At 46.9% G+C, this 25,605-nt stretch overlaps 2 protein-coding genes and 1 pseudogene across 3 annotated transcripts; 2 read left to right on the top strand and 1 right to left on the bottom strand.

The window, feature by feature from the left end:
- Positions 1-1,522: 1,522 nt before the first annotated feature.
- AARS1 (alanyl-tRNA synthetase 1) lies at positions 1,523-22,408 on the top strand. 2 transcript variants are annotated; one of them, XM_039852269.1, is made up of 21 exons: positions 1,523-1,637; positions 5,228-5,392; positions 7,744-7,932; positions 8,395-8,540; positions 10,027-10,218; positions 10,749-10,893; positions 11,253-11,398; positions 12,007-12,115; positions 12,267-12,417; positions 13,129-13,253; positions 13,688-13,832; positions 14,639-14,817; positions 15,432-15,545; positions 16,841-17,047; positions 17,550-17,734; positions 19,091-19,199; positions 19,881-19,994; positions 20,620-20,739; positions 20,869-20,955; positions 21,343-21,456; positions 21,861-22,408. In XM_039852269.1, exons 2-21 carry the CDS (start codon positions 5,249-5,251, stop codon positions 22,044-22,046), a joined length of 2,907 nt encoding a protein of 968 aa, XP_039708203.1. In that variant the 5' UTR covers positions 1,523-1,637; positions 5,228-5,248; the 3' UTR covers positions 22,047-22,408. The 2 variants fall into 2 exon arrangements, with proteins under 2 accessions (XP_039708203.1, XP_039708821.1); XM_039852887.1 differs by lacking the exon at positions 1,523-1,637 and adding an exon at positions 4,907-4,973.
- LOC120602710 (uncharacterized) lies at positions 2,994-3,113 on the bottom strand (annotated as a pseudogene).
- Positions 22,409-23,532: 1,124 nt separating the features above from the next.
- EXOSC6 (exosome component 6) lies at positions 23,533-24,861 on the top strand. The gene has a single exon (XM_039857609.1). The coding sequence runs from the start codon at positions 23,588-23,590 to the stop codon at positions 24,404-24,406; it is 819 nt and encodes a 272-aa protein (XP_039713543.1). The 5' UTR covers positions 23,533-23,587; the 3' UTR covers positions 24,407-24,861.
- Positions 24,862-25,605: the final 744 nt, after the last annotated feature.

Genomic DNA, 25,605 nt, shown 5'->3' with positions numbered 1-25,605 from the left:
ATGCCCCAAGGTGAAGTTCTACCAATGGTCTGCTGTCGAGCAAGCCTTATGTATAGCGCTCACTCTTACCAAAAGGCCTATTTGCTTAGCCCAGAACAAGTTAGAAGTTTCCTAAAATATGCAATTTGCATGTTGCATTAAGACAACTTTCCTTTTATTATGCAGTCGATATTATCTACAAGAAGAAAATATCATAGAGAACTGGGTAATTATCTGAATAATTCATGTAGAAAATTCATGTTCGGAAGAATGTGACTTTTGGGCCTTAATTATTATTTGTCTTCATGTTCCACTGGGTGAATGAAAAAAAAAATTTTTTTTAAATCTGTCTCTAATTCTTTCATTATTGAGGATGCTATCCTAACAGCAGCAAGTCTAGCAACACAGCAAGGTTATTGAGACTTATGTTACTTTATTTTGAAAGCATAATTTGTACAATTTTGGCTTTCCATTTTAACTGTGGTGGCACATAAGTCTGACCCATTTCTCAAATTGTTTAGACTAAATATGCCTAATATTTTGGGACCCATTTGGATCAGAACAAACACTTATCTTTCTTGGTTTTACTCTTAGCTGTCTTAACCTTAGTGCCTCACTTTTCTCAGTGTTAAAAGCAGATAAGAATAGTAACTCATTATAAGGATCAAAAGCTTAGATCAGTTCCTGCCGCATATGACATGCTCAAGAAATGTTGGGTGTGATAGTAATTATTATTGAATTGCTGTGAATTGGGAAGTTAATTCAGGTGATTTATTTTTTACTTGCTTTTGAACTCGATCTTTTATTTGTATAGGATGTTATTTTACATAAAAAGGTATTTCTTTTCTGCAACATCTTTAACTCTGTTATGACCAGCAGCACAATTTTATACCCATGTATTTTGATATATCGGGTGATGTAGGTTAAGAGTATGGGCTTTGGAGCTAAACAGATGTGGGGGTTGGATCCTGGCTCTGCAATTTACTCTTCATTGTGAACTTCAGAAAGGCAGTTTACCTCATCAGTAAAAAGGGCATGCCAGTAGACCGGCCTCATATGGTTTAAAAATTAAATGAAATAATCTACGTAAAATGTTTAATACAGTGCCTTGCATATAAATGTTAACTATTATTTTTCAAATCGAAGGCCAGATGCCAAATCAATTGTCCTTCAATGATTAAGTAACTTCTTTCACACTATATCCAAGGTCTGACAAGGACAAGTGTATCCATTGGCACAATATATCAGAATCTTTCGGGTCTTCATACCATTTTGTACCTAAAATGAACAGAACTGTATACCAAAAGCTGTGATCTCTACCAAATTCATGTCACCGTTTCCTCTTATTAACTATGTCAACTATTAGGACCTTGCACATGGAAACCAAAATGTCAGCCTTCAGAAGTTCGCATCCTACCCTGCCATGTGACGTACCCCGTCCCTTCTTTCCCTACCATTGCATCAGCCAATTTAGAGCTGCCTTCCCAGAAACCGACTAAGAAGCTCGGGTTTATTGGCATGTTTGTTGACCAATAATGTCTCGTAGAGGTAAGGCGCGGCGGGGCACTTTCCATCGGCGCGCTCTGATTGGACCGGGCGGTGCCGGTCAAGACCGGTCTTGGCTTCGGGCGGGTGCATCTGCGAGTCTGCGGGAACAGGTAACTACGGTCTACTGGCGGTGGGCTCTGAGCGGGGAGTGAGGGATGGCGACGTTCGGGAGAAGCAGGAAAATCTCGGAAAGCTCTGCAGCTCTGCAAGAGCGACTGGGCCCGGGGTATGAAAGCACAGGGGCCACATCGGGTCCTTGGGCCAGGCCTCACGAGGCCTCTGGAACCGGACCCTGTGCTGGAGCCCGAGCCGGGGCGGAGGCCGGGGCCGGGGCCGGGGCCGGGGCCGGGGCCGAGGCAGCCGCCTGGCGACACGGCAGCCGGAGCGTTGGGAGTAGAACAGCTTCGAGTGGTCTTGTTGAGGACCAAGACCTTGGGAAGCTTTACTCCTCTGGTTTTAATCTCCTAGGGACTGGCGGAAGGTGGAGGAGGGTAATCAAGAAGAATGGGATTCCCCAAATTCTTAAAATTAGCTAAATAACTGGTCCACGCCCAACTGGGAAGCACTTTCCGTGCCCCATAATGTTCAGCTATTACTTTTTCAGACAGTCTGCAGTTCCTGGTGTGCTTTAAGTTCATTCAGTGTATGAAAGGATAAATACCTCATCATGAAATACTTTGTTAGCAACCCCTGCACCAGATACTGAGGATATACCTATAGTGATGAGCAAAAAAGAGTCATGATTCCCACTGGGATGGAACTTAAAGCCTGCTGGGGAGATGGACATTAAACAAGCCATCGAATGCATGAAATTATGAAGGAAGACACCTGGGGCTTTGAGACTAAAATAGAATCCGATCAAGAAGGAAAAGGCTTCCTTAAGTCTTTTTGAAATTGAGATATCAAAAATGAGAAATTAACTAGGAAATGGGCAAGAGTGGGAGTAGGGTAGACAGTTTACCTGGCAAATGAAAAGTGTGTTGAAAGGTAAACCCAAAGGCCAGTGTGATTTAAGTTACTCAAGACCTTTACAGCTCCTGCTGGGAAGCAGAATCCGAGGTCCCTCCTTTGTGCCTCCTCTGTATCCCATACAGCCTGCCTGTTCATTTATATTGAATAGATGAATGAGTGATGGTGGTGACAGCTTTTAATAGTCCCAGCCTTTATTGGGCTTATTATGGTCAACATCGTGGATTCTTACACATCATACTGCAGTTATTTCTGTATCTGACTTTCTCCCTATTAAGGAAAAGTCTCATTCACCTAGGTTCCTGGTACCATAGTATGTATTCAGTTGGTTGAATGAATAAGCAAAAATGGAAAATTCACGTATTGGAATTTAACTGCTTATGTGCCTCACACAGCCCATTTAGAGGAGGAGCAGTGCCCATTGTGAAACAGCTATAATGGAGCCACTCAGAATTACCACTGTAAATTCATTATTTATTTGTTTATTTATTTATTTACACCTACAGCACCTGGTCTTCCTAGGTGGTCTCCCATCCAAGTACTAACCAGGCCCGACTCTGCATAGGCTTCCAAGATCAGACAGGATCGGGCTTGGTCAGGGTGGCATGGCCGTAGACAACGTAAATTCATTATTGAGATTCATCGAGAGCTATGATGAGAAGGGATGAGGAAGAACGTGATGTGACATAGTTTCTAAAACTCTAGCCCTGACTCCTTAGCATGGACACAAAGTCTTCATCGGTGGGAATTTTAGTCAGCCCTTTGGCTTTATCAGCCGATGTTTCACCATCTTTTTACCAAAAGGGCTTTCGTTTGAATAATGAGTTGATTGAACTGTGAATAAATCAGTCGAAATTTTGGTTACACATAAGTCTGAGAATCAGAGTGTCTTCATTGAATACATCTTTCTTTATTGTATTTTCCTTATGTCAAGCAAAAAGTTTAACATCCACAGCGGAAAGTCTTTTAAAAAGAAAGGGTTTATTGGGCCATTGCTAGCAAGAAAAAAAGACCAGGTCCTGGGGCGGGACCACCAGCCGTGGTGCCAGGTGGAAAAGGCAATGTGTCCCCCCTACCCCCATCATGGCGGTGGTGGAGGGGTGAGGGAGAAAGATGTAAGTCGTTTTGAAGGAATTGATGTAGATAAAGGGAGTGGGAGAAGGTGAAGCCGGGCTGGGATAGGCGCAGAGTCCTCACGTATTTGCCCCTTTGGATTTGTGGTGGGCAACATTCCGGAGAGTTCACGAGTAAACAAGAAGCAAGGCTGCTGGGATTTTGGTGGTTGACTGGCTGTTCTCTCATTGAGCTAATCATAGAACTATCTTCTTGGAATTTAATTCAGAGTTCCAACATACGCTCAGGAATGTGAGCAGTCTTGTTAGCTGGCCCCCAGCTATTAACAAACTGACTGCTCTTTCTCTTACTCTCTGCCTGCTATAATTTAGAACAGTTCAGATTTTTTTTTTTTTCCTTGTTTAACATAAGAAGGAAAGAAGAAAACTTTGAGCTAAGGGACTTAAAGTAATAGTATCCATTCTGTGTTTTTAGGGCTTTCCGGTTTATAAATTGCTTTCTAATATAGAATGGCTTTTGAGCCTCACAACCTTCTCACTCCCCCAGGTGGAGTAGACAGAGTAGACATTACTTTTTTAAGAAAAAAAGAGAACAAAACGACAAAATGACTTATTTAAGGTTTAGAGTTGGGTTAAGGATTCTAGAGACAGATAATGTTGTGAATGAGAAAGTTCTCATTTTTCTCGGCACCCAGTGCTGCATGGTGGTACAGCACCATGCCATTGGTTGGTACCCTCCACCAAGTCCTGTCCCTTCTCCCCAACCTGCCTCTCAGAGAAATCGTAATGTCTGTGAAAGGGCTTTGAAATTAGGAAATAAAGTTGTTTGATTTCCTAATTTCCCTCTCGTCTGATCCCCTTTCTCTTTCACTGACTGAGCTCCACCTCCTCAGTGTGGCTATAGTATCCTGACTCCCTAGTAATCGCTGGGAAGGCAGCTGTTTACCAGTTGTGGTTCTGGGGGTGCTGAGGCTAGGTGGAGGTAGGTACATTCCTGCTACTTGCAGGCGGTCCCTTGTGCAGATAGGCCCATCCGCAAGTCCACTGCTGCTGACAGCAGCCTCCCCAGGATGTCAGGCCAAACCTAGAGACCTTGGCTTTGGGGATAATGGGACTTTTCACAGTTCTGGGCATGTAGATTAACACAGAGCTGGCAGGGCCCTGAGTTCATTTGGTGTGGGCACCTCTTTTGTTGGTGCAGTGAAGTAACTCCCTTAAGGATTGGATCTAGGACTGGAACTCAGGTCTCTTGAGCCTCCAGTGGGCTTCTCTGCTGGACTATAAATTGTGAGCATTTTTATTCCCATTTCCTAATTCCTGACTCAGGGCCTGGCACAGAATAGGTGCTCCATACATATTTTGGAATGAACGAATTCATGAAGAAACCACTTCCTGCTGTACTTGGTGTGATGATGTATGGACTCTATTGAGGTTGGCATGGGAAGGTAGAGCAGATGGGGCTGCTCTCTGCTGGTGCCACATGTTTTGCTGCGATGATGATTTTAGCCTTGGACATTACAACATAGAGATTTTAGGATCAAACTGCGTACCCATGTGCTGCTTTGACTTGGCCCGAGAAACCAGGAATCTTGTGTAATGTCTACTTATTTTTTAGTTACAAGTCCCCTAATTTTCCTTCATTTTTTTTCTTCGATTAGTTCTGTGGGGTTACTTTTAAGATGGACTCAATCCTCACAGCAAGTGAAATCCGGCAGCGATTTATAGATTTCTTCAAGAGAAATGAGCACACCTATGTTCACTCGTCTGCTACCATCCCACTGGATGATCCCACTTTGCTCTTTGCCAATGCGGGCATGAACCAGGTAAGGGTTTTTTTTTTCTCTTTCTCTTAGCTCTTTATCCACATAAGAGGCAACAGAGCGGTGATAAAAGCAGAGCCCCTGGAGTCAGACAGAATCCTGGCTCTGTCATTCACTTCGTGATATTACAAGACTGACTTTGTGTGGTTGAAGCTCTGTTTCTTTGTCTGTGTATTGAGGAATAATAATAGTGCTTGCCTTTAGGTTTCAGTAAGGAGTAAATAAAGTAATGCATTAAAGGTGTTTTGCACATTATTTGAGTAGGTAGTCAAACATGACCTGTTACTATTTTTAATTGTGATGAGAGACCCTGATATCCACAGATAAAACATGTATGCCTCTCGAGAAGTTTTGCCTTTTTTCTCTTAACAAAAAAAGCTATGTTTTTTTAGAATCCAAAGCTGAGTTAATCTTGCTGAGCCCTGAGAGATTTGTTAACTTCACTATTGCTATTCTCTTTTAGCTCATCATTATCTTTGTTTTTTTCTTTATAAAACTAGTCAGTTCTTCAGGGTTCTTTCAAAGCTTTGCTTTTGTCCACTCTAGGCCAAGCACAGTTTTATTGATTTTTTTTTTTTTTTAACCTCTCTTGAAGCTTATTGCCACCACTGCCAATCTAGATCCACTGCTGAAGAAACTTTATTAGTAGGATTTGTGTTTGGGGTGGTTGAACTATAAAAGATATTTGAAAGTTTTATTGTTAGAGAAAGAATTTTCTCTTGAAATAATGGGAGAAAATCACAGGCTTACAAAGGAGTTGGAGTTTTCAGTATGTCTGTGACGTACTGATTCAGGCTGATTCTGTACTGGAAGTGGCTTCGGGTTCGATGGTACCCTCAGGGTTTTCCTTTAGCTCTTCTCTTCAAGCCCCGCTTAGCCCAGTGGACTCGCCATCCTTTAGGATGCACCTCACTCTAGGATAAGTTGACATTATGTTTTCTCTCAGGTCTTTTTTCTGGCACGGAAAATTAGAGACAGTGGGAACATTTTTCCCCTTGTGTAACATTAACTATGGAATTATAAAAATGTTTTCAGTCATATGTATGAGTCTTTTTACATGCACCTGGAATTGGGGGCACTAATTTTAGGTTGACTCTTTCAAGGTGATGGATTTTCTAGAATGCTGGGAATGTTATGTTCAGGTATAACTAGGCACTGGCTTGTCTTCTCTCACAAATGCTGACTATGTTGGCAGAAGAACCATGGGAGCCCAATGTTCATAAATGTTCTCTGAATAACGATGACAGTTACCCTGCACGTAGCACTTACTGTGTACCAGGCACTGTTCTACAGCTTTTACATAGATTAACTCATTTAATTCTCACTTTATACCATCCTATTGAGCCACTGAAAGTGCAAGTAAATTGCCTAAGTTCACATAGCTGATAAATGCTAGAATGTGGATTTGAACCCAGGCAGTCATTTGCTTAGCTTTTGTGCTAAATTACCTCTTAATCAGAAATACTTTGACTTTTTTGTTTGCTTTTTTAAAAAAAAATAGCATTTGTGAGGCGTCTGCTCCTTTTCAGGTACTATGCTAGGTGCTGGATACACAGAGATAAGTAAGATAGTTTTAAGGAATTCATGGTCTAGCACAGGATTGTCCAGTGGAACTCTCTGCAGTGGTACGAATTGTTCTGTATTTGTGCTGCCCACTATGGCAGCCATCAGCCTTGGGTAATTATTGATCTAATGTGAATGAGGACCAGAATTTTTCATTTTTCATTTTAATTTAATTTTACATATTCACACATGGCTAGCAGTTACCAAATGGGACAGGCCTAGTGGGAAAAATAAGGCAAAGTTACACAAAGAACATCGATAGGTCAAAGTATAACTTGATCAATCCTCAGAGCAAGATTATACTACCTCACTACACATCTAATCATTCACCAGGGTGTGCTGATATTCCTCCCTTAATAGGTCTCAGATGTTTTCTTCCTTATCATTTTTACTACCAAGTCAGCACATCAGTTTTAGAATTAGTTCTTCCAGAAAGATGCTATAAGCTCCAACTGCTAAAAAAACTTGCGAGAAAGTACAGGTTTCAAATGGTGTCGAACAGGTCTACCTCCACCTCTGGCTATTATCTCAGGTCTGGCAGGCCTTTCCCCTGTGTGGGTGATGTCACTGACAGTGGTGGGGACCATTAGAGAACTAGGACCAGGGAGAAGCTGCTCCAAGATAGGCTGTCTCTGCTGCAGCCTTGTAGGGCCACCTGCCTCTGATCAATTTCTTTATTCTGGGATAATAAAATCACAAACCGAACAGTTTGTATGCAGTCTCTTCCTGCCAGTGTGTGATCACCTGATGTACCTGCAGCTCTTTAAAAATTGAAATGTTCCCTTTTTTAGTTCAAACCCATCTTCTTGAATACCATTGACCCATCTCACCCTATGGCAAAGCTGAGCAGAGCTGCCAATACCCAGAAATGCATCCGGGCTGGGGGAAAACACAATGACCTGGACGATGTGGGCAAAGATGTCTATCATCACACCTTCTTTGAGATGTTGGGCTCCTGGTCTTTTGGAGATTACTTTAAGGTAAGCTCAAAGATCTGTTGGGGTTTTGAGCAAAACAGTCATTACCACTGAGGGAAGTGGGGTCTAATTTTGTTTGTTTTAAAGTATGAAATATCATCATTTAGGAGATTCAGGAATGAAGGGCATTTATTAATTCTGTGACTTCCTGAAAGCAGTACCTATAATTTGATGATTTCAGTTCATATTTAGATTTCTTGCATAAGTTGATCCTGAATTCAGCTGAGTTCTAATGATAATGATAGAACTGAAGATAATGATTTTATATCCACGTTCCCAGGATCTGGACTTTTTATACCCATACTAAATAGTAGAATAAACTAGCCTGCCTCTGATCAATTTCTTTATTCTGGGCTAATAAGATCACAAACTGAACCATTTGTGTGTGGTCTTTTCCTGCCAGTGTGTGATTATCTGATGTACCTGCAGCCATGTTCCACATCTTTCTTTTTGTTCTTTTTGAAGGAATTGGCATGTAAGATGGCTCTGGAACTTCTCACCCAAGAGTTTGGCATTCCTGTTGAAAGACTTTACGTTACTTACTTTGGTGGGGATGAAGCAGCTGGCTTAGAACCAGACTTGGAGTGCAAACAGATCTGGCAAGACCTGGGGTAAGATGCAGCTCAGTATGGAGGAATAAAATGACTTCTAAATTTAGTGCCAGAGTGGGCTCTTACGTCTTGGAGTGCGTTGCCATTTCTCATTTTGGGGTGTGCATTTTGAGACAGAGGTGGGGGTGACTGGAAGTTACTGCCCTTTGGTACATTCATTGTGTAATCATTTTGTTTTTGAAAGCCAACAAGTCTTTGTCATTTTTTTCTTTTTTATGTATTTTTAGAAATTATGCATTATAATGCATATGTTGTAAAAAATTCAAGCTATATAGAAATGTGAAAACAGGAAGTAGAAGATATCTAAGATTAACTATTGTTGATAGTTTAATTCTCCATATATACATATAACCTTCCAGGCCTTTTTCGCGTTTCGGTGTGTATGTGTGGTGTCTTTTTCAACCGAGTGGTATTCTTTATATGAAACCAGTTTATTTCTCATGGAAATGTAATGGTGTCAAACAGGTCTAGGACAAGGGAAAAATTTTTATACTATAATTCTAAAGTAAAATCATGTAGCACAAAAGGTAACATGATAGATGAGCTATGTGTTCTGTGCTTTGAACTGAATAGAATTCATGAAGTGGCGCAGCAAGGAATCTGACCGTGGGGTGCTGAGCCCTGTGGGCAGCTGAGATGCCCATTGTGTCCTCGTCTCATCTTTTTGTTCTTTTTACTTTCTTATCCTTTAGCGTGTAGCTTGTTAGTACATTTAAGCAGTGCCGGTTCTCTGTTTCTGTTTTTTGTGTGTTTTTACTTTTATTTCAGATGTGTTATTCCGGTCCAGCTTCCTCTTGTACTTGGTCTGAAACCGCTAGCTGTTTAGACTCTATAGTCTACATGTACATTTTGGGTGGTAACGTGTGAAACTTAAATACTAATCTTGGCTTTTTGAATCTTGTTTTACTTGGCTTCACGTATGTCTCTGCTTTGTTTATTAAGTAAGCACGATCTTTTTTGAGTGTTTTATTATCCAGCAACTTTCAGCAGAATCAACTGTTAAAACTCAATGTTTTAATCTTTTTAAATTGTTTTTGATATCATGTTAAGGTGAAAGACTAAATTGCAATACCGAGAGGTGACTTTAAATAATCAGCAGTTTCTTTTAACACATATACTGTCATATAACGTAGTCATTTTTTTAAAATGAAGGATCATTTGCGAAGAAAGTATTTGCTTAAATTTTGGTCCTATTCAGCATAAACTTTTTCACTTTTGTTTCTAGGCTTTACTTGTATCTTTGCATATTTTTATTTAGTTATGATTGGAGCGTATGTATATTTCGTATTCTATTGCTATCATTCTTGAGAAGAATTATGTTTTGCCTCTTTAGCAGGATTCGTATGCAGGCTTAGCATTAGTAATTGCCAAAGAGTGGGGCCATCGTTCTAAGAATTCGTAAGGATCTCCTTTTGCGGTGGATGCAAGTGTGAGCTGAATCCTTGTCAGTGTCTCTAACTGGGCTTTTCTTTTTTGCTGTGTGCAGACTGGATGACACCAAAATCCTCCCTGGCAACATGAAGGATAACTTCTGGGAGATGGGTGACACGGGCCCGTGTGGTCCCTGCAGTGAAATCCACTATGACCGGATTGGTGGTCGGGATGCTGCACATCTTGTCAACCAGGATGACCCCAATGTGCTGGAGATTTGGAACCTTGTATTCATCCAATATAACAGGTGGCCTTGGGGTCCTGAACCATTCCTGCCAAGAGCAGCACCTTCCCTCGAGCTGAGTGGAGAAAGAGGAGCTCAGATCGCATGGCTGTCTTCTCATCCTCGTCTCTGGGGACAGTGCAGCAGTGATAAAGCATGCACTAAAGGCATCATGGAATCTTGTGGCACCTTCTTTAAATTTTATGTCTCAAGTTTTCCCTGTGATCTCTGGGTCAGGGCTGGGCCTATTCTTTTATAAACTAGTTTTATTCCCCATGATACCTGCTCGAGGGCTATTCCTGTAATGTTACTTTTGCTATAATTTGGACTGCTGTTTTAAAGCTCTTTTCCTTGAAGTTTTGCCTCACTCCTAAATGGATCTCAGAGTTCTTCGCCTTCTCTTTCTCTTCCACCTCCCTCCTTCCACCAAATCAGGCAGAGGCAAATGGCAAATAGCCACAGCCTGCAAACTGCTATGAAATGAGTTTTAACCAGCAGGGAGAGGTGGCAGCCTGAGTCCTTGTTTCACCTTACTCTTTCTCTGGATCATGCAGGGAAACTGATGGAATTCTGAAACCTCTTCCTAAAAAAAGCATTGACACAGGGATGGGCCTGGAGAGACTGGTCTCTGTGCTGCAGAATAAGATGTCCAACTATGACACTGACCTTTTTGTCCCTTACTTTGAAGCCATTCAGAAGGTACTAGTCCTTTTGTAAATATTGCAAACTTCTGTGGGAGGTTCCAGGCTGGACTCTTAGCAGTGCTGTCAAAGATAGAATAACCAGATGCTTTGCCAGCTGAGGGCACATGTGACCATACGCCAACTTTGTTATCAATAACACGAGGCTCTAGGCACAAGGCACTGTGATTTGTTGAGTGAAAGGGGCTGGCTGGAGGCTCTTTACTCTCACTACTCTGACCTTTCTTGGGGTTATAAGATCTGGCAAGAGGGTCATCCTTTCTCCCAGTGCCCCCTCAGTCCTTTTGGAATCTCCTAGGGCAAGGCAACGCCAAAAAGGCTGCTTCCTGACGAACCGCCTCCTGAATCTATCTGTAGGGCACAGGGGCTCGACCATACACTGGCAAAGTTGGTGCTGAAGATGCTGATGGGATCGACATGGCCTACCGGGTGCTGGCTGACCACGCTCGGACCATCACTGTGGCACTGGCTGATGGCGGCCGACCTGACAATACAGGGCGGGGGTAAGTATGTTATACATGGGGCAGTGTTGAGCTTTACGACACCATGAGCTTTATGACTCTATGACTTTAAGCTATACTTTATTATTTTTTCTCTGTCTTCTAGGTAGTTGGAGGGAACCTTTATTTTTTTAGGGATGAAGGGAGTTTAGCTCATACTAAAGAGTTGTCAGTATTTTAATCTTTGCTGCTAAGTACAAGATGATAAGGATTGATAGACTGTTGGCAGGGACAGGGTAAGGGGACAGGGTAGGGGTAAGTATTGACTAGCCCCGGGCAACTTCAGTATTGACAGGCAGGGCCTGGGATCGTGAGCATCAGGTCCACTATCTGCTCTGTACTTCCTGCCTTCATCTCTCAGTCAGGACAACAAACTGGTGTTACCCTGGGTCATCATCAATGTGTATTTGTAGGTATGTTCCTACAAATGAGTTTTATGCTGGAGTTCATGTTAATGACCTCGGGGAATGCAAAAATAAGCAGTCATAGGATAAAGTCTCCGAACAAGAAATAAAAAGTTGACCACATTGCTTTATGTCAAATTCCAAAGAACTACAAAACACTCAGCAGGAAATGTTGTTTAGCAGGAGATTGGGTTCTGCCTCTTACAGGTATGTGCTGAGACGGATTCTCCGCCGAGCTGTTCGATATTCCCACGAGAAACTCAACGCCAGCAAGGGTTTCTTTGCTACGCTAGTAGATGTTGTCGTCCAGTCCCTGGTAAGTCTCTCTCCTGGCTCGCTGCTTCTATACTAAAGCACACACCTTAGAGGGCTAGGGCAGGCGATAGCATACCGTTCATGAGAATTTTTAGAGGGGTCCTGGACTAGTCCCTGGCTTTATTGGGCCCACATCTCTGCTTTTTTGCCAGGGAGATGCATTTCCCGAGTTAAAGAAGGACCCAGATATGGTGAAGGACATTATTAATGAAGAAGAAGTACAGTTTCTCAAGACTCTCAGCAGAGGACGTCGCATCCTGGACAGGAAAATTCAGAGTCTGGGAGATAGCAAGACCATTCCTGGTAAGGACCAGTTTCCTCCTTTCTCCATCCGGGCTGTTTCATCTTGCTGGAAGAGGCAAGCCCCGTTTTCACAAACTGACTGTAGAATCCCATGTCTCCAAAGGCTGAGCGTAGCTTGGTTAAACTGCTTTTTGTGTAAAATGAGGTTTATATTAAAATTATAAAATACATTATTATGGTAAAGTATTCACACAACAGCACAGAAGTAAAAGTGAAAGTCCTCTTTCCCAAACATTTCTCAGAGGTAACAGCTCTTGAGAGCTTGATAAATTCAGGACTTTTCTCTATTTGCATACAAATTTTGTGTGTGTGTGTGTGTGTATGTGTGTGTTTTCAAGCAAAAATGGGAACATATAGCATATATTGGTTTTTGCAACTCGCTTTGTTTTTTACCAGAAAGGAAAAATAATTCCGAAAGTTTTTTTTTTCTTACCACAATAAATGTACAAGAGGAAAGCCTGATGAAGTTTCACAAACTGAACACACTTGTTTAAATTAAGAAACGGAACTTTTCTAGGAGACGTCTCGTGCTTCCTCTAAGTCGTTTCCAAAATGTTTGGTGGATATTCTGACAAGCGCACAGCACCAATACTGACTTACCTTGTCTCCTTAATGCCTTCCGTGACTGTCGGCGTCCTCCTGGGAAGGGCTCGGGGTGGAAAAGAAGGGGGCCACCCATGCTACCTGACACAATTCCTCTGTGCCGTGCAGGGGACACTGCTTGGCTCCTTTATGACACCTACGGGTTTCCAGTGGATCTTACTGGACTGATTGCTGAGGAGAAGGGCCTGGTGGTAGATATGGATGGCTTTGAAGAAGAGAGGAAGATGGCCCAGGTAAACAGTTTGGGGCGTGAGTAGGAAACCCAGCACCTACCAAGGCAGGACTTGGCTGCAAAGCAAGCAGGTACCCTTCCATTAAAGTCTTAGACATTCTGTTTTTCCCTAGACCTGTGGGTCCCAACTGGGGGCATTTTGGCCTTTGAGGGGACATTTGGCAATAACGTCTGAAAACATTTTTGGTTTTCACTACTGGGGCAGGATGCTACTAGCATCTAGTGGGTAGCAGCCAGGGATGCTGTTCAGCATCCTACAGTACACGAGACAGCCTCCCCACAACGAAGAGTTACCTGGCCCCAAATGTCAGTAGTACTGAGACTGAAAAAGCCTGTTCTAGAGTTTCACATGGGGCATAGTTTAGCAGTTCTGAGCTCTTCAGAGTTCTTTTTCTTCTACATTAAGGTAACTATGCTTATTTCTTTTACCGGCAGCTGAAGTCACAGGGCAAGGGAGCTGGCGGGGAAGACCACATTATGCTGGACATTTATGCTATTGAAGAGCTCCGGGAAAAGAGCCTGGAGGCAACGGATGATTCCCCAAAATATAACTACCATTCGGACTCCAGTGGGAGCTACGGTATGTGACTGTCTTCACGTGGGGGTATTTCAAGAGGTGAGCCTCCAGGTTAGGTTCCAGGGGTATCTATGGCAGCCTCTCCTGTAGGGCTTTAAGTCATGCTGTGTAATTTTATACGCATAGAGACCCTTGGCGATTGATTTTCTCAACTCTTTATTTTGAAATAATTAGAGATTCACAGGAAGTTTATTTATTTTATTTTAAAAAGTTTACAAGAGGATTCCTTGTACTCTCCACCCAGTTTCCCCTCATTGTAACATCTTACAGGAAACCAGGAAATTGACATTGATCCAATCTACACTGGCTGTTGAATTTTGGTATTATAGATAGTACCATTCTAAAGTTAAGAAGAATCAAGAGGAATAAACAGTCAATACATGTTTTTGCCTTTTTGCTTCACCAGAGATAACGATCTATCCGAGCCAGCCCACAAAAGAGTGTATATACCCTTGGTGAACTGAGCTTGAAATAGGGAATTTATTGCTACTCTTAAAGACCTACTTATCAGATTCACCAAGTTTCTGCTCAGTAGCTCGGTTTTCCAGTAACTGTCTCAGTGTTGACCTTGCATCCCGGGAAACCCCTGTGTCCCAAGCAAACTGAGACAATTTGGGCACCCTACTGAGTGTTGCATTCTCTGCTGGAAAACCAGAGTGTTAAACCTTTTTTTGGAGTCTCGTGGATTTGCTTCCAAAATAAAATGAGATAATTAGGCCCGAAAGAGAGTTTGAGAAATAGAATCCAACAGAAGCCAGCTAAGAATGTGTGGACGAAGCCATGGACCCTGTTCTCCCCGTCCCGTGCAGCGTTCGAGAGTGCAGTGGCTACGGTGATGGCTCTGCGCAGGGATAAGACCTTCATAGAAGAAGTGTCCACGGGCCAGGAGTGCGGAGTGGTGCTGGACAAGACCTGTTTCTATGCTGAGCAAGGGGGTCAGATCTACGATGAAGGCTACCTGGTGAAGGTTGATGACAGCAGTGAAGACGTGAGCCGACAGTTCTTCCTTTAGCCAGAGCAGGGGTCTGACAAAGGGCTAGGCGTGGAATCAGGTAGCTTTTCCGGGTGTCTCAGCACTCCAGGCTTTGGGGAGCAGACACGGCTGATCTTTGGGCTGTGTTCCACGGTCAGTGTTTCTGAAGCTGAGGGAGCTGCTTATTACACCGTGTTGCCGTCATGGCCATTAGGTCCCCTTGTAGCAGGATCCTAGCGGCCAGGCTGCGTAGACTGATCCTCGGTTCCTCCATACTTTCCTCATAAATAAGGAGAGGCACCTCTCTGAAGGGTAGACATCCTTGTCAGAAACTCAGCCTCTAGCTCTGCCACTGCCAACTCTGTGGATGGATGCCCTAGTTAGATATATGTGTACATACATAAAGTGGTATGTGTGTATGTTGGTAAATGTACACATAATGGTACGTGTGTATTTATGACATATGATGGTATTAACGGTGTATATGTATAAACATGCACACCAGTAAGGAGAGTGTTAGAGAATGTGCGTGTGTGTGTATTATTCATATATCTAGAGAGAATTTATGTGTACGTGTGTGTATGTACATATACGTGGATTTGTTCATTGATCTCTTCGACTCCGTTTAGAAAACTGAGTTTACGGTGAAGAACACTCAGGTGCGAGGAGGGTACGTGCTGCATATAGGAACAATATACGGCAGCTTGAAAGTGGGGGACCAGGTCCGGCTGTTTATTGACGAGGTGAGTTGCTTTTTGCGCGTCAGCACTGGATCTGGTTAGTAATTACCTTTTTTTTTTTTTTAAAAAAGAATCTCAGCTTTATTGAGGCACAATTGACATAAAATTGTATGATATTTCAAGTATGGTCACATGCCGCTTAATGACAGGGTTATGTTCTGGGACATGCATTGTTAGGTGATTTATTTCTTCATTGTGTGAGCATCACAGTGTATTTCCACGGTTTAGATGGTATAGCGTACTACACACCTAGGCTCTGTGGTATATCACCACTGCCATGTACGCAGTCCGTAATGCAGCACATGACTGTACATCATACTGATTTGATATACTTACTGTACATTGTGAAAATTCATTTCCTCCTTGGCTTTAAATTGGTCCATTGTCATTGTCACTCCCAAGTAAAATAATAAATAGGCTATTGTAAGTAGAGTGCAAGAGTAAATTTTATGAGGGATGTAACTGAGAGTTAAATGTATGCATTCCCATATCAGACCACAGTGATTTCTTTTGAGAACCTTTAGGCTTGTCTTCATAGATTGTCTTTCTCCAGGTTCACCTCAAATACTTCTTCAGAAGCCAAGGACCTTATATAATTAAGAAATAGATCTGTTGCGTGTGACAGAGCTCCAAAATAACAGTAGCTTAAAACAAGATAGAAATGTGTTTCTCACTTAAAAGTCCAAGTCAACACAGAGGCTCTGCCCCATGTCATTGGGCCCAGCTTTTCCTTGCTTGTGGCTCTGCCATCATTCCTGGGGTGTTGCCCTTGATTTCGTTGTCTAAGAAGATAACTGTCAGATCCATTTTCTAGGCCAGGGATTGGCACTTTTTTGTAAAGGGCCAGATAGTAAATATTTTTGGAATTTTAGACCATACAATCTCTTATCACAACTACTCAACTCCGCCGTTGTGGCCCCAAAGCACCATGGACAGTATGTACACACATAGGTGTGGCTGTGTCCTAATAAACCTACTTATAAAAATGAATGCTAGGCCTGATTTGGCTCATAAGCCATAGTTGGCCAAATCCTGTTCTAGGCAGGGAGAAAGAGGAAGAGAAGGGCTTGTCCTTTCCCTTTTGGGGGTATCTGTCACTTCTACTTACAAACCATTGATGAGAACTTAGTCACTTAGCCATACTTAGCCCCAACGGAAGCTGGGAAATACAGTCTTTATTCTAGGAAGCCATGTGTGCAATTAAAAATTCTAGTACCTGAGAAGAAGGGGAGAGCAGGTATTGGGGGACGACTAGCAGTCTTACAGACCTCTCCACCAGCCGACTCTGCCCTTTGCAGCCCCGACGGAGACCTGTCATGAGCAACCACACGGCTACCCACATTCTGAACTTTGCCCTGCGCTCTGTGCTTGGGGAAGCCGACCAGAGAGGTTCCCTGGTGGCTCCTGACCGCCTTCGGTTTGACTTCACTGCCAAGGGAGCCATGTCCACCCAACAGATCAAGGGGGTGGAGGAGATTGCTAACGAGATGATCGAGGCAGCCAAGGTAGGTTGGATTACGTGTAAGCTCTTGGGTCACAAACCTCACTCCTTGCGCCATCACGCTCTATCCACGGAGCTTCAGCAGCCCACGTGCTCTTACCCCGTCGTACCATCTTCCGTCCCGCACACGGATTTGCTTAAAGCGGTGATTCTCAAACTGTGCTGGGTAGGGCCGTGATGGTGTTCAGTGGAGGGGCCTTAGGGCCTCTGGGGAGGAGGAGGAGAGCAGTCTTTGCTCCACCCCCTGCTTAGGACAACCAGAGCTCTTTAATTATGTCTGTTTTACATACGATGCATTCGCATAAGATTTAATTCACAGTTTAACAAAATTTTTGTTGGGAATTCCTATTTTGGTGCCTTCTTTCAGGAGGTTCAGGGCACGTGACAGGCAGAGCTGGGATTAGAAACGCAGAGTCCTGCCTGCAAGACCATACCCTCCCTGGTGCTTCCTGCTGCACCTCCAGAGACCTTTCCCCAGCTTTTTTCCTTGTCTTCTTCCCTCGCAGCCCGTCTATACCCAGGATTGTCCCCTGGCAGCAGCTAAAGCCATCCAGGGCCTGCGGGCTGTGTTTGATGAAACCTATCCTGACCCTGTGCGAGTCGTCTCCATTGGGGTCCCAGTGTCTGAGCTGCTGGACGACCCCTCTGGCCCTGCTGGCTCCCTCACTTCTGTTGAGTTCTGTGGGGGAACGTGAGTATCTCGGGGGGAGCAGTCAAGGGGGCACCAGTATTACCCTTAGAGGGTGTGCGTACTAGACCAACTCTCATTTATCTAAGGTTGAAACGAAGTTCTCAGAAGTGCAGTTGGCACATAGCATTCCCAAGAACCTTGGCCTTCTGGTGTTCGAGTCTGATGTTAACATTCCCTGGTTTGTGACAAAATGTTCTTTCTAGGAGAAGGCAGCACTTACCACATAATCTTTCTTGTTCCCTGGGCTGAGCCCAACAAGAATCAGGATTCTTAGCCTGGGAATTTAGGATTCAGCAAGACCATGGAGTATTCACCAAGCTCCTGATCTGGCTGTAGCCCCTTTTCATTCCTGGGACCTCATTTAGCTCCCTTTGCCAGCTTGAACAGCATCTGGGGAATTAACTCCATTGTGTCAGAGCCCTTGAGTTGGGCCCCACAGTAGGCCCAGCTCGGTTTGGTTCGGGACAGCCACTTATTTCAGCCAACTTGGATTCCTCCATAGCACTTGAAACCTCCATGGGGTCTTTTTGGGATGGTCATGGTGGCCTGGCAAATCCTTGCTTCCGGTGGAAGCCTGGTGAAAACATTCTTAAGGCAATGATAGAGCCCATTCCAGGGCCTCCTGCAGGCCTCAGGCAGACAGATGAGTGTGGGGAGGGTGGGGTAGGGATCCGAGGGACCGGGTACCAGGCCTCCCTCTGCCCAGCTGAATCGGGCCTTCAAATGAGTCCCACTTCTGCCTTCACTCTGCACAGCACTCTTTAGAGCACAGGAAAACAGCTTTCAATGACTTTATGCCACCCTCACAGAATAACTGAGTTAATGAGCTTCTGAGGTTCTCTGAGCAACTGGGAATAAAACCTATTTGTTTAAGGGGTTGTGGTAAGATTTCAAAGGTAATTGCCAATATCCTCAGCCAGTGAGCTGGGATAGAAGAATATAGCTTATGTCCCACCACAGAGAACCAAAAACATGAATGAATGTAGAGCCCACCAGCAGTAGTATTGTACTGGGCATTAGAGCACTTTCATTCCATAGAGCTATAGAGCACTTTCATTCGATCTCAATAGCCCTGTGAGAGAGCATTACCTCCGTCCTACACATGAGAAAGGTGTAGTGTCTCGCTCAGTGTCACAGTGCTCTCAGCCCCAGGCCTTGTCTTCCCTTTCCTGGCCAGAGCTGGATTCTGAAACTCCCTTAAACATGAAGGGCCTTTCCCACTGTCACCCTGAGTGAGCTTCCTTTGGAGCATCTTACCTTGGACAGCTGAGGGCTGTAGAGCCAAAGGCTCCCTGGGTGCAGTGGGAACCAGGGCAACTGTGCTTCCTCATCACAGATTTTGTGTTCTGCCATCAGGCACCTGCAGAATTCAAGTCACGCGGGAGCTTTTGTGATTGTGAGTGAAGAAGCTATTGCCAAGGGCATCCGCAGGATTGTGGCTGTCACAGGTGCCGAAGCCCAGAAGGTGAGCAGATCAGGCTGGTCTGTGACTTATTTGAACAAGACAAGAGGAGCCTGGTCTGCGAATCCATAGTGCAGATGGTTGTGTGACTGCTGTAGTCAGAAGCGGAAGTACAGGGCTATCCCCAGATGTCCTCTAGTTATCCTGCCTGGCAGAAGAAGGCCACTAGTGTGCAAGATTTCATAGCTATCTTATGTTTAATCTTAAAAAGTATATGTAAATCTTGCTTTCTACCTGGTAACATAGCTGTGTCTAGGAGGACAAGCCATAGTTTCGCTGTGGCTTCTAGCGCCCCCAGCACTTACCCACATCTGTCTGGGGGTATGTGCCTAGTTTGAAATGCATGGAGTATGGGGACAGCTGCTCTCGGGGTGGGGACTGTAGCTTGTGTCTGACGTGTGCTGAAGCCTGAGAGGTGACCATTTCATGGGGCGAGAAGGGCTCCTGACTCTTGAGTTCTTGGTTACCCCTTGAAGCCGAGTTAGTGCAGCCTTCCTACCGGCCAGGCGTGAGGAGGGTGCTCCTTTTGGGCGTGAGGCTGTGAACACTTACTCCCTGACGGAAAAGAAACTGCTGGTGTCCTAGGGATGTGTTGTTCCGTAGCCTGCCGTCAGTGTCTGCCACAGTCGTTTAAAGACAGACTACTGAAGCTGAAAGTTGCAACTCTAACTGTTCCCCTCCCAGGCCCTCAGGAAAGCAGAAAGCTTGAAGAAATCTCTCTCTGTCATGGAGGCCAAAGTGAAGGCCCAGACTGTGCCAAACAAGGACGTGCAGAGGGAGATCGCTGACCTCGGTGAGGTAGGAGTGGCTGGCCGCCTTCCCTCCTCAGGGCCTGCTCGTTGCTGGGTCCTAGGCCTGATGAATCAGACACTCCCTGTTCTCGAAGAACCCTCAAGTCCTGTTTCTCAGTGCAGTGGGCCTTTGGACTGACTTGTGTGGTCATTCAGCTTTGCGAAGGGAACTCCGCAGGTCCCGGCCTGCGGACCCCTGGAACCTGCCTACTGCCCCCATTGCCAGTGGCAGGGGAGTCCATTCCCAGCATGAGTGGGCATTGGTGTTGAAGGAGTTGGGGGAAGTACCATGGGTGCCACATTTTCCAGGCCTCCTGGTATTTGTTTAGTCGGGGCTTCTTGTATGGCCTTTACAGGCTGTGTGTTCACTGCCTGGTCGAGGCCAGGCCTTACAGGGATCCCAGCTCGTTATTCTGCCCCTTTCTCTCCAGCCCAGCTAGTAATAGCTGCTGTAGTTACTTGTAAAGTGACTGGGCTCAAAGCCAGTGGATACCTTTTTGTTTTGTTCTCTCTCCTTCTGGACACTAGTCTGGGAGGACTTTAGTGTTCAAAGCCAGAAGGGTGGGGTAGGCTGGAGCCTCATATCCTAGCTCCTTGTGATTCTGACCTAAATGGTCTGGTTCTGGTTCCAGGCCCTGGCCTCCGCAGTCATCCCCCAGTGGCAGAAGGATGAATTCCGGGAGAATCTCAAATCCCTGAAGAAGATCATGGATGACCTAGACCGGGCTAGCAAAGCCGATGTCCAGAAGCGAGTGAGTTCTGGCAGTGCTGGTGGCTGGGCGGGAACCAAGAGATTTTCCCAGCAGAGGCTGTGCAGATGCTGCCTGTTTCATTCTGGGCCTTTGACCTGAGGCCCCTCTCCTGGACTTCCTTCCTTGCAGGTGTTGGAGAAGACAAAGCAGCTCATCGACAGCAACCCTAACCAACCCCTCGTCATCCTGGAGATGGAGAGCGGCGCCTCAGCCAAGGCAATCCAGGGGCTGGGGCTCCAGGCGCTGCTCTGTGCCTGTCTGCTGCGCATCAGATTCCTCCTGGTGTCTGAAGCGTGTGCCTGGTGGCTCTGAGTGGAGTGGTCGCCTGAGGGCCCACTCTCTGGGACTGAGGTTAGGCTGAGCCATGGAGAGATCTGGTGGCTGGAGGTCTACGGCTCCTGGAGGCAGAAGGCAAACCTCAGAGTCAGAGTGTGGGCCAGGCCTTGTGCTTGAGTCTTTCTCTGTGCAGGCTCCTAGGACCAGCTCCTGCTATTGGGAGGGGCTCCTGCTGGGGGTGGTGAGAACTGAGCTCTGCAAACTCACACTCGTGGAGAGCATGGCCCCCTTCCCTAGGATCATGCCTGACACCTGGTTCTCCCATAGGCCCTGAACGAAGCCTTGAAGCTCTTCAAGACACATTCCCCTCAGACATCTGCCATGCTCTTCACAGTGGACAATGAGGCTGGCAAGATCACGTGCTTGTGTCAAGTCTCCCAGGTCAGAATATCCTGCAGCCCTGTGCCAGTGGAAAGTAGTGCGGTGTCTCGCTTTTCTGAGGGAGCTTGATTCTTAACGTTTGTTGGCGCAACCGCCATGTGTGTTTGTGCAACCCATTAGAAATGGCTCGTCTACTCACCTGTTGGTCACCTCCAGCACCTCTTACCCTCAGGCCCTCTCCTTGGTGGATGTGTTTAAGTGCTGGCTGATACCTGGCTTTGCCACTGGTATGTCTTGTCCTGGCTGTAGTACCAGCTGTAGGGTCTGCCTCAGCCTCCAGCAGCATCACCCAGAACAAGAGTGGGTGTCGGTGGTTCCCCCATCCTTTTTCGTTCCCTTGGCTCTCTATGCCTCCCTCAGTCTCATCCTCTGTCCTGACTCCCACTTCACCTTCTGTTTTCCAGAATGCAGCCAACCGGGGCCTGAAAGCCAGTGAGTGGGTACAGCAGGTGTCAGGTCTGATGGATGGCAAAGGTGGTGGCAAAGATGTGTCCGCTCAGGCCACAGGCAAGAACGTGAGCTGCCTGCAAGAGGCACTGCAGCTGGCCACCTCCTTTGCCCAGCTCCGCCTGGGAGATGTGAAGAATTGAGGGGAGGGGTGGCTTCCACTGGGGAGCATCTCCCCCATACCCAGATGCATCCGTCCAGCCAAGAGCTCTCCATCTACCACAAGGACATTTGAATCTTGGGACCTTTAAATAGCCCCCATCTGTCCTCCTAACCTACTAGTAACCGGACTCACTTGGGTGCCAGCTTGTGACTCAGTGCCCACGTTACATTTCTGCCTGGAGCCCTACACTTCAGTGCCATCTGTCTAGAACCACTAACCCAGGATTGCTATTTATCATCATCATGCTCGTGTCTATAGATCTCTGCAGACCTGAGGCTTTGGGTCTGCAGGAAAGAAAGCATTTTTGTTGCAGAGAATAAAAGGACCATGTGCAATACTTGATGATACATGTGCTCTCTAGCCCCCTCTTCCCCTCCATAGGTGCCACGGCGTGACAGCCTGTGGCTCCCTGGGTGTAGAATAAATGCTGTGACTTCTGGTTGCAATCGTTGTTGAGTCCAACCCCAGACCCCCAAATTTTGGGAATGGCACCAAGGATTGCCTTAAGACATTTGTGGAGGTGGCCGACAAAATGAGGTTGTAAGATGGAGAGGCATTAATCACTCAGTAGAAGGTGATCCACTGAGTTATTGGAAACAGAAGACTCCTTTTTGGAGTCTCTTGTGGGAGAACTCCATTTCTTAGACCCATGTCAACTCTTCTCCCTTTCGAGGCATTCTGATGCAAGAGGTACTTAGGATGCATCGGTTGCCTCCCCCGCACTCCTTTGCCCCATCATTCCTGCTTCCTTGACCCAAAGATGAACAGTGAGCGCGGAGACCCTACCCTGGCCCTGAACAGGTTCACCCGTCTGAAGATGGCTGGGTGTGGAAACAGTAGTGTGCTGGGAGGTTAAAGGTACTTCTGTACAGGCTCCAGCTGATTTCCTGTCCCCTGGGTACTGCAAGCTGGCCCTGGGGCCCAGGGTCACTCTCAGTCATGCTGATGTGGAGGGAAGAGGAAAAGCTGGCTAATGCTGGGAGAAGCAGCAGAAGCCAGCTGTCTGGTGGAGGGTGCTGACGCCCCAGCTTCAATAAACTCGTGTGAGGTGAGGAGTGTTAGGGATACAAAGAGCTTAATATACAGTTCCACACAGGAGAGACACCGTTCCAATCACTCAACAAGCATTTATGCCAGCCAAGGCACTGAGGGTACAGGAGTGACCAAGACAAAAGGTCACTGCCCTCTCGGGCAAAGGAGTGGGGAACACATAAAATCGTCATACAAATAAATGTAAAAATAATTAAAAACCTTAAAAAAAATTACAACCTTTACAAGTGAAAGGAAGGAGACATACGCCTCGGTCCGGGAGGCTAGAGGTCAGGTCCCACTCACGAAGGCCTGCCCAGTGCGTCTATCCATCCATGGAAACCCGGGCGTCTTTCGCTGCGGCCACGGGGTTGTGCAACGCTCGCCATTCTCCCTCCAAGACGGTAGGGGGCAGTTCGGCGGCGTCTGCCACTATCCCGACAGCCCTCGCGAGGGCGCGCGGCGGAAGCGGCTCGCAAGCGAGGCGCCGCCATGCCCGGGGACCACCGCCGCATCCGTGGGCCGGAGGAGTCGCAGCCGCCGCAGCTGTACACGGCGGACGAGGACGAGGCGCCCGCATCCCGAGACCCGACGCGGCTGCGGCCCGTGTACGCACGCGCCGGGCTGCTGAGCCAAGCCAAGGGCTCGGCCTACCTGGAGGCGGGAGGCACCAAGGTGTTGTGCGCCGTGTCCGGCCCGCGCCAGGCCGAGGGCGGCGAGCGTAGCAGCGGCCCGGCGGGAGCGGGCGGTGAGGCCCCTGCCGCGCTGCGGGGGCGCCTGCTCTGCGACTTCCGTCGCGCGCCTTTCGCGGGCCGCCGGCGCCGCGCGCCCCCGGGCGGCGGCGAGGAACGCGAGCTGGCGCTGGCCCTGCAGGAAGCGCTCGAGCCGGCCGTGCGCCTGGGTCGCTACCCGCGCGCGCAGCTCGAGGTGTCGGCGCTGCTGCTTGAGGACGGCGGCTCGGCGTTGGCGGCCGCGCTCACGGCCGCCGCGCTCGCCCTGGCCGACGCGGGCGTCGAGATGTACGACCTGGTGGTGGGCTGCGGCCTAAGTCGCGCGCCGGGGCTCGCGCCCACCTGGCTGCTGGACCCCACGCGGCTCGAGGAGGAGCGCGCCGCCGCTGGCCTCACCGTGGCGCTCATGCCAGTTCTCAACCAGGTGGCCGGACTGCTGGGCAGCGGGGAGGGTGGCCCGACCGAGAGCTGGGCAGAGGCTGTGCGCATGGGCCTTGAGGGCTGTCAGCGCCTCTACCCCGTACTGCAGCAGTGCTTGGTGCGGGCTGCCCGCCGAAGGGGCGCCGCTGCCTCGCACTGAACCAGAAGAGGGAGCAATGACGGACACCGAGGATTGTGCTGCCGCCATCCCCGAAAGGACCCGCGCCATCGGCTTCCGGACTGCGCCACCCTGAGAATTCGGAACACGAGAGGATCTGGGAAGGCGCGCGCAGAACTGATGCACTCGACAGCTGTGTTGAAACGACATTGTACAAATCGTTCCTTTAATATACTTTTCTATTTGAGCTGGCTCCAGCCCAGTTGAAGAAACCTGCGAAGGCAGTAACTCCCAAGTTGGAAGGGACTTCAGCTGAACTTACCTGAAAAACGGAACCCGGAGCTACTATTGTCTTGTAAGGGTTGGACCCTATACAAGCCAGCTATTGACTCCCTCCTGTATAATTGGGCTGCTTTTGAGAGAATGGACAAGGGGGCTGTGCCTAAAGCCTTATATCTAAGCTAAAACAAAACAAAAACTTTTTTATATCTGAAAAAGGCTTCTATTGTGGTTCTTGGTACAGGATTTAAAAGGGCAAGGCTCCTCTTTGAGCTGGGTAGTGTGTTCTTGGACTCCCGGTGTCAAGAGCTAGGGATAGCATTGTCTTAAATGTGTCCTGTCCCTTAGCCTAAGGTGAGCACCAGAGACCGGCTGACATGGAAGGAGCTGCAGGGGGTGATGTAGGGAAATGTGCTTCGGAAGAGAAGCTGCTGCCCCTCAAGTGCCAGAGTGAGGACCAGTGCTGAGGTGTGACAGGAGTGGGGAGTTTTTTTGCCCCAGGAACATTCTGGTTCCACCCCTATCCCTGGTTTTGTGTTGGGCAAGACCATAGCTCAAGGTTGGGTAGCTGGAAAGGGTTTGGCTCTTGGTGGAAGCCATATCTCATCCTTCCTTGGCCATGTGCACAGCAACATAGCCAGAGGCTTCCACTGCCGCTCAAAAAGTGGGGACCTGGGCTGGCTTCATTAACTGATGTCTCTTACCCAGTTTTGTCTCTTAGGAGAGCAGATGAACTGCCAAGAGAGAGCTGCTGCATGTTGGGAATCCAGACGCATCCTGGCCATTCTATAGGGCAGAGCTGCCCTGGCTGGCTGACCACAAGGGTGGGATCTTCTTTAACCCCATGGATTTGTACTTAGCTACCTGGAGAAGGTATCTTAGAGGAAGGCAGGGCAGCCTGGTCTTTCTGTGCCCCAGTCTGGAATGAACTTCTGAACTTGGGTGTCTTGGGCCTGCACAGC

The sequence above is a fragment of the Pteropus medius genome, unplaced genomic scaffold (assembly GCF_902729225.1).
Source record: "Pteropus medius unplaced genomic scaffold, Ma_sr-lr_union100, whole genome shotgun sequence".
Taxonomy (NCBI): Eukaryota; Metazoa; Chordata; class Mammalia; order Chiroptera; family Pteropodidae; genus Pteropus; species Pteropus medius.
This window is presented reverse-complemented; position numbering and strand designations above follow the sequence as displayed.

Bases quoted from the DNA above. Each gene is read 5' to 3' on its own strand.
- AARS1 (XM_039852269.1), top strand. From the start codon at position 5,249: ATGGACTCAATCCTCACAGCAAGTGAAATCCGGCAGCGATTTATAGAT. The intron at 10,219-10,748 runs GTGGCCTTGGGG...TGGATCATGCAG, and splicing joins GTATTCATCCAATATAACAG to GGAAACTGATGGAATTCTGA. The intron at 17,735-19,090 runs GTGAGTATCTCG...TTCTGCCATCAG, and splicing joins GTTGAGTTCTGTGGGGGAAC to GCACCTGCAGAATTCAAGTC.
- EXOSC6 (XM_039857609.1), top strand. From the start codon at position 23,588: ATGCCCGGGGACCACCGCCGCATCCGTGGGCCGGAGGAGTCGCAGCCG.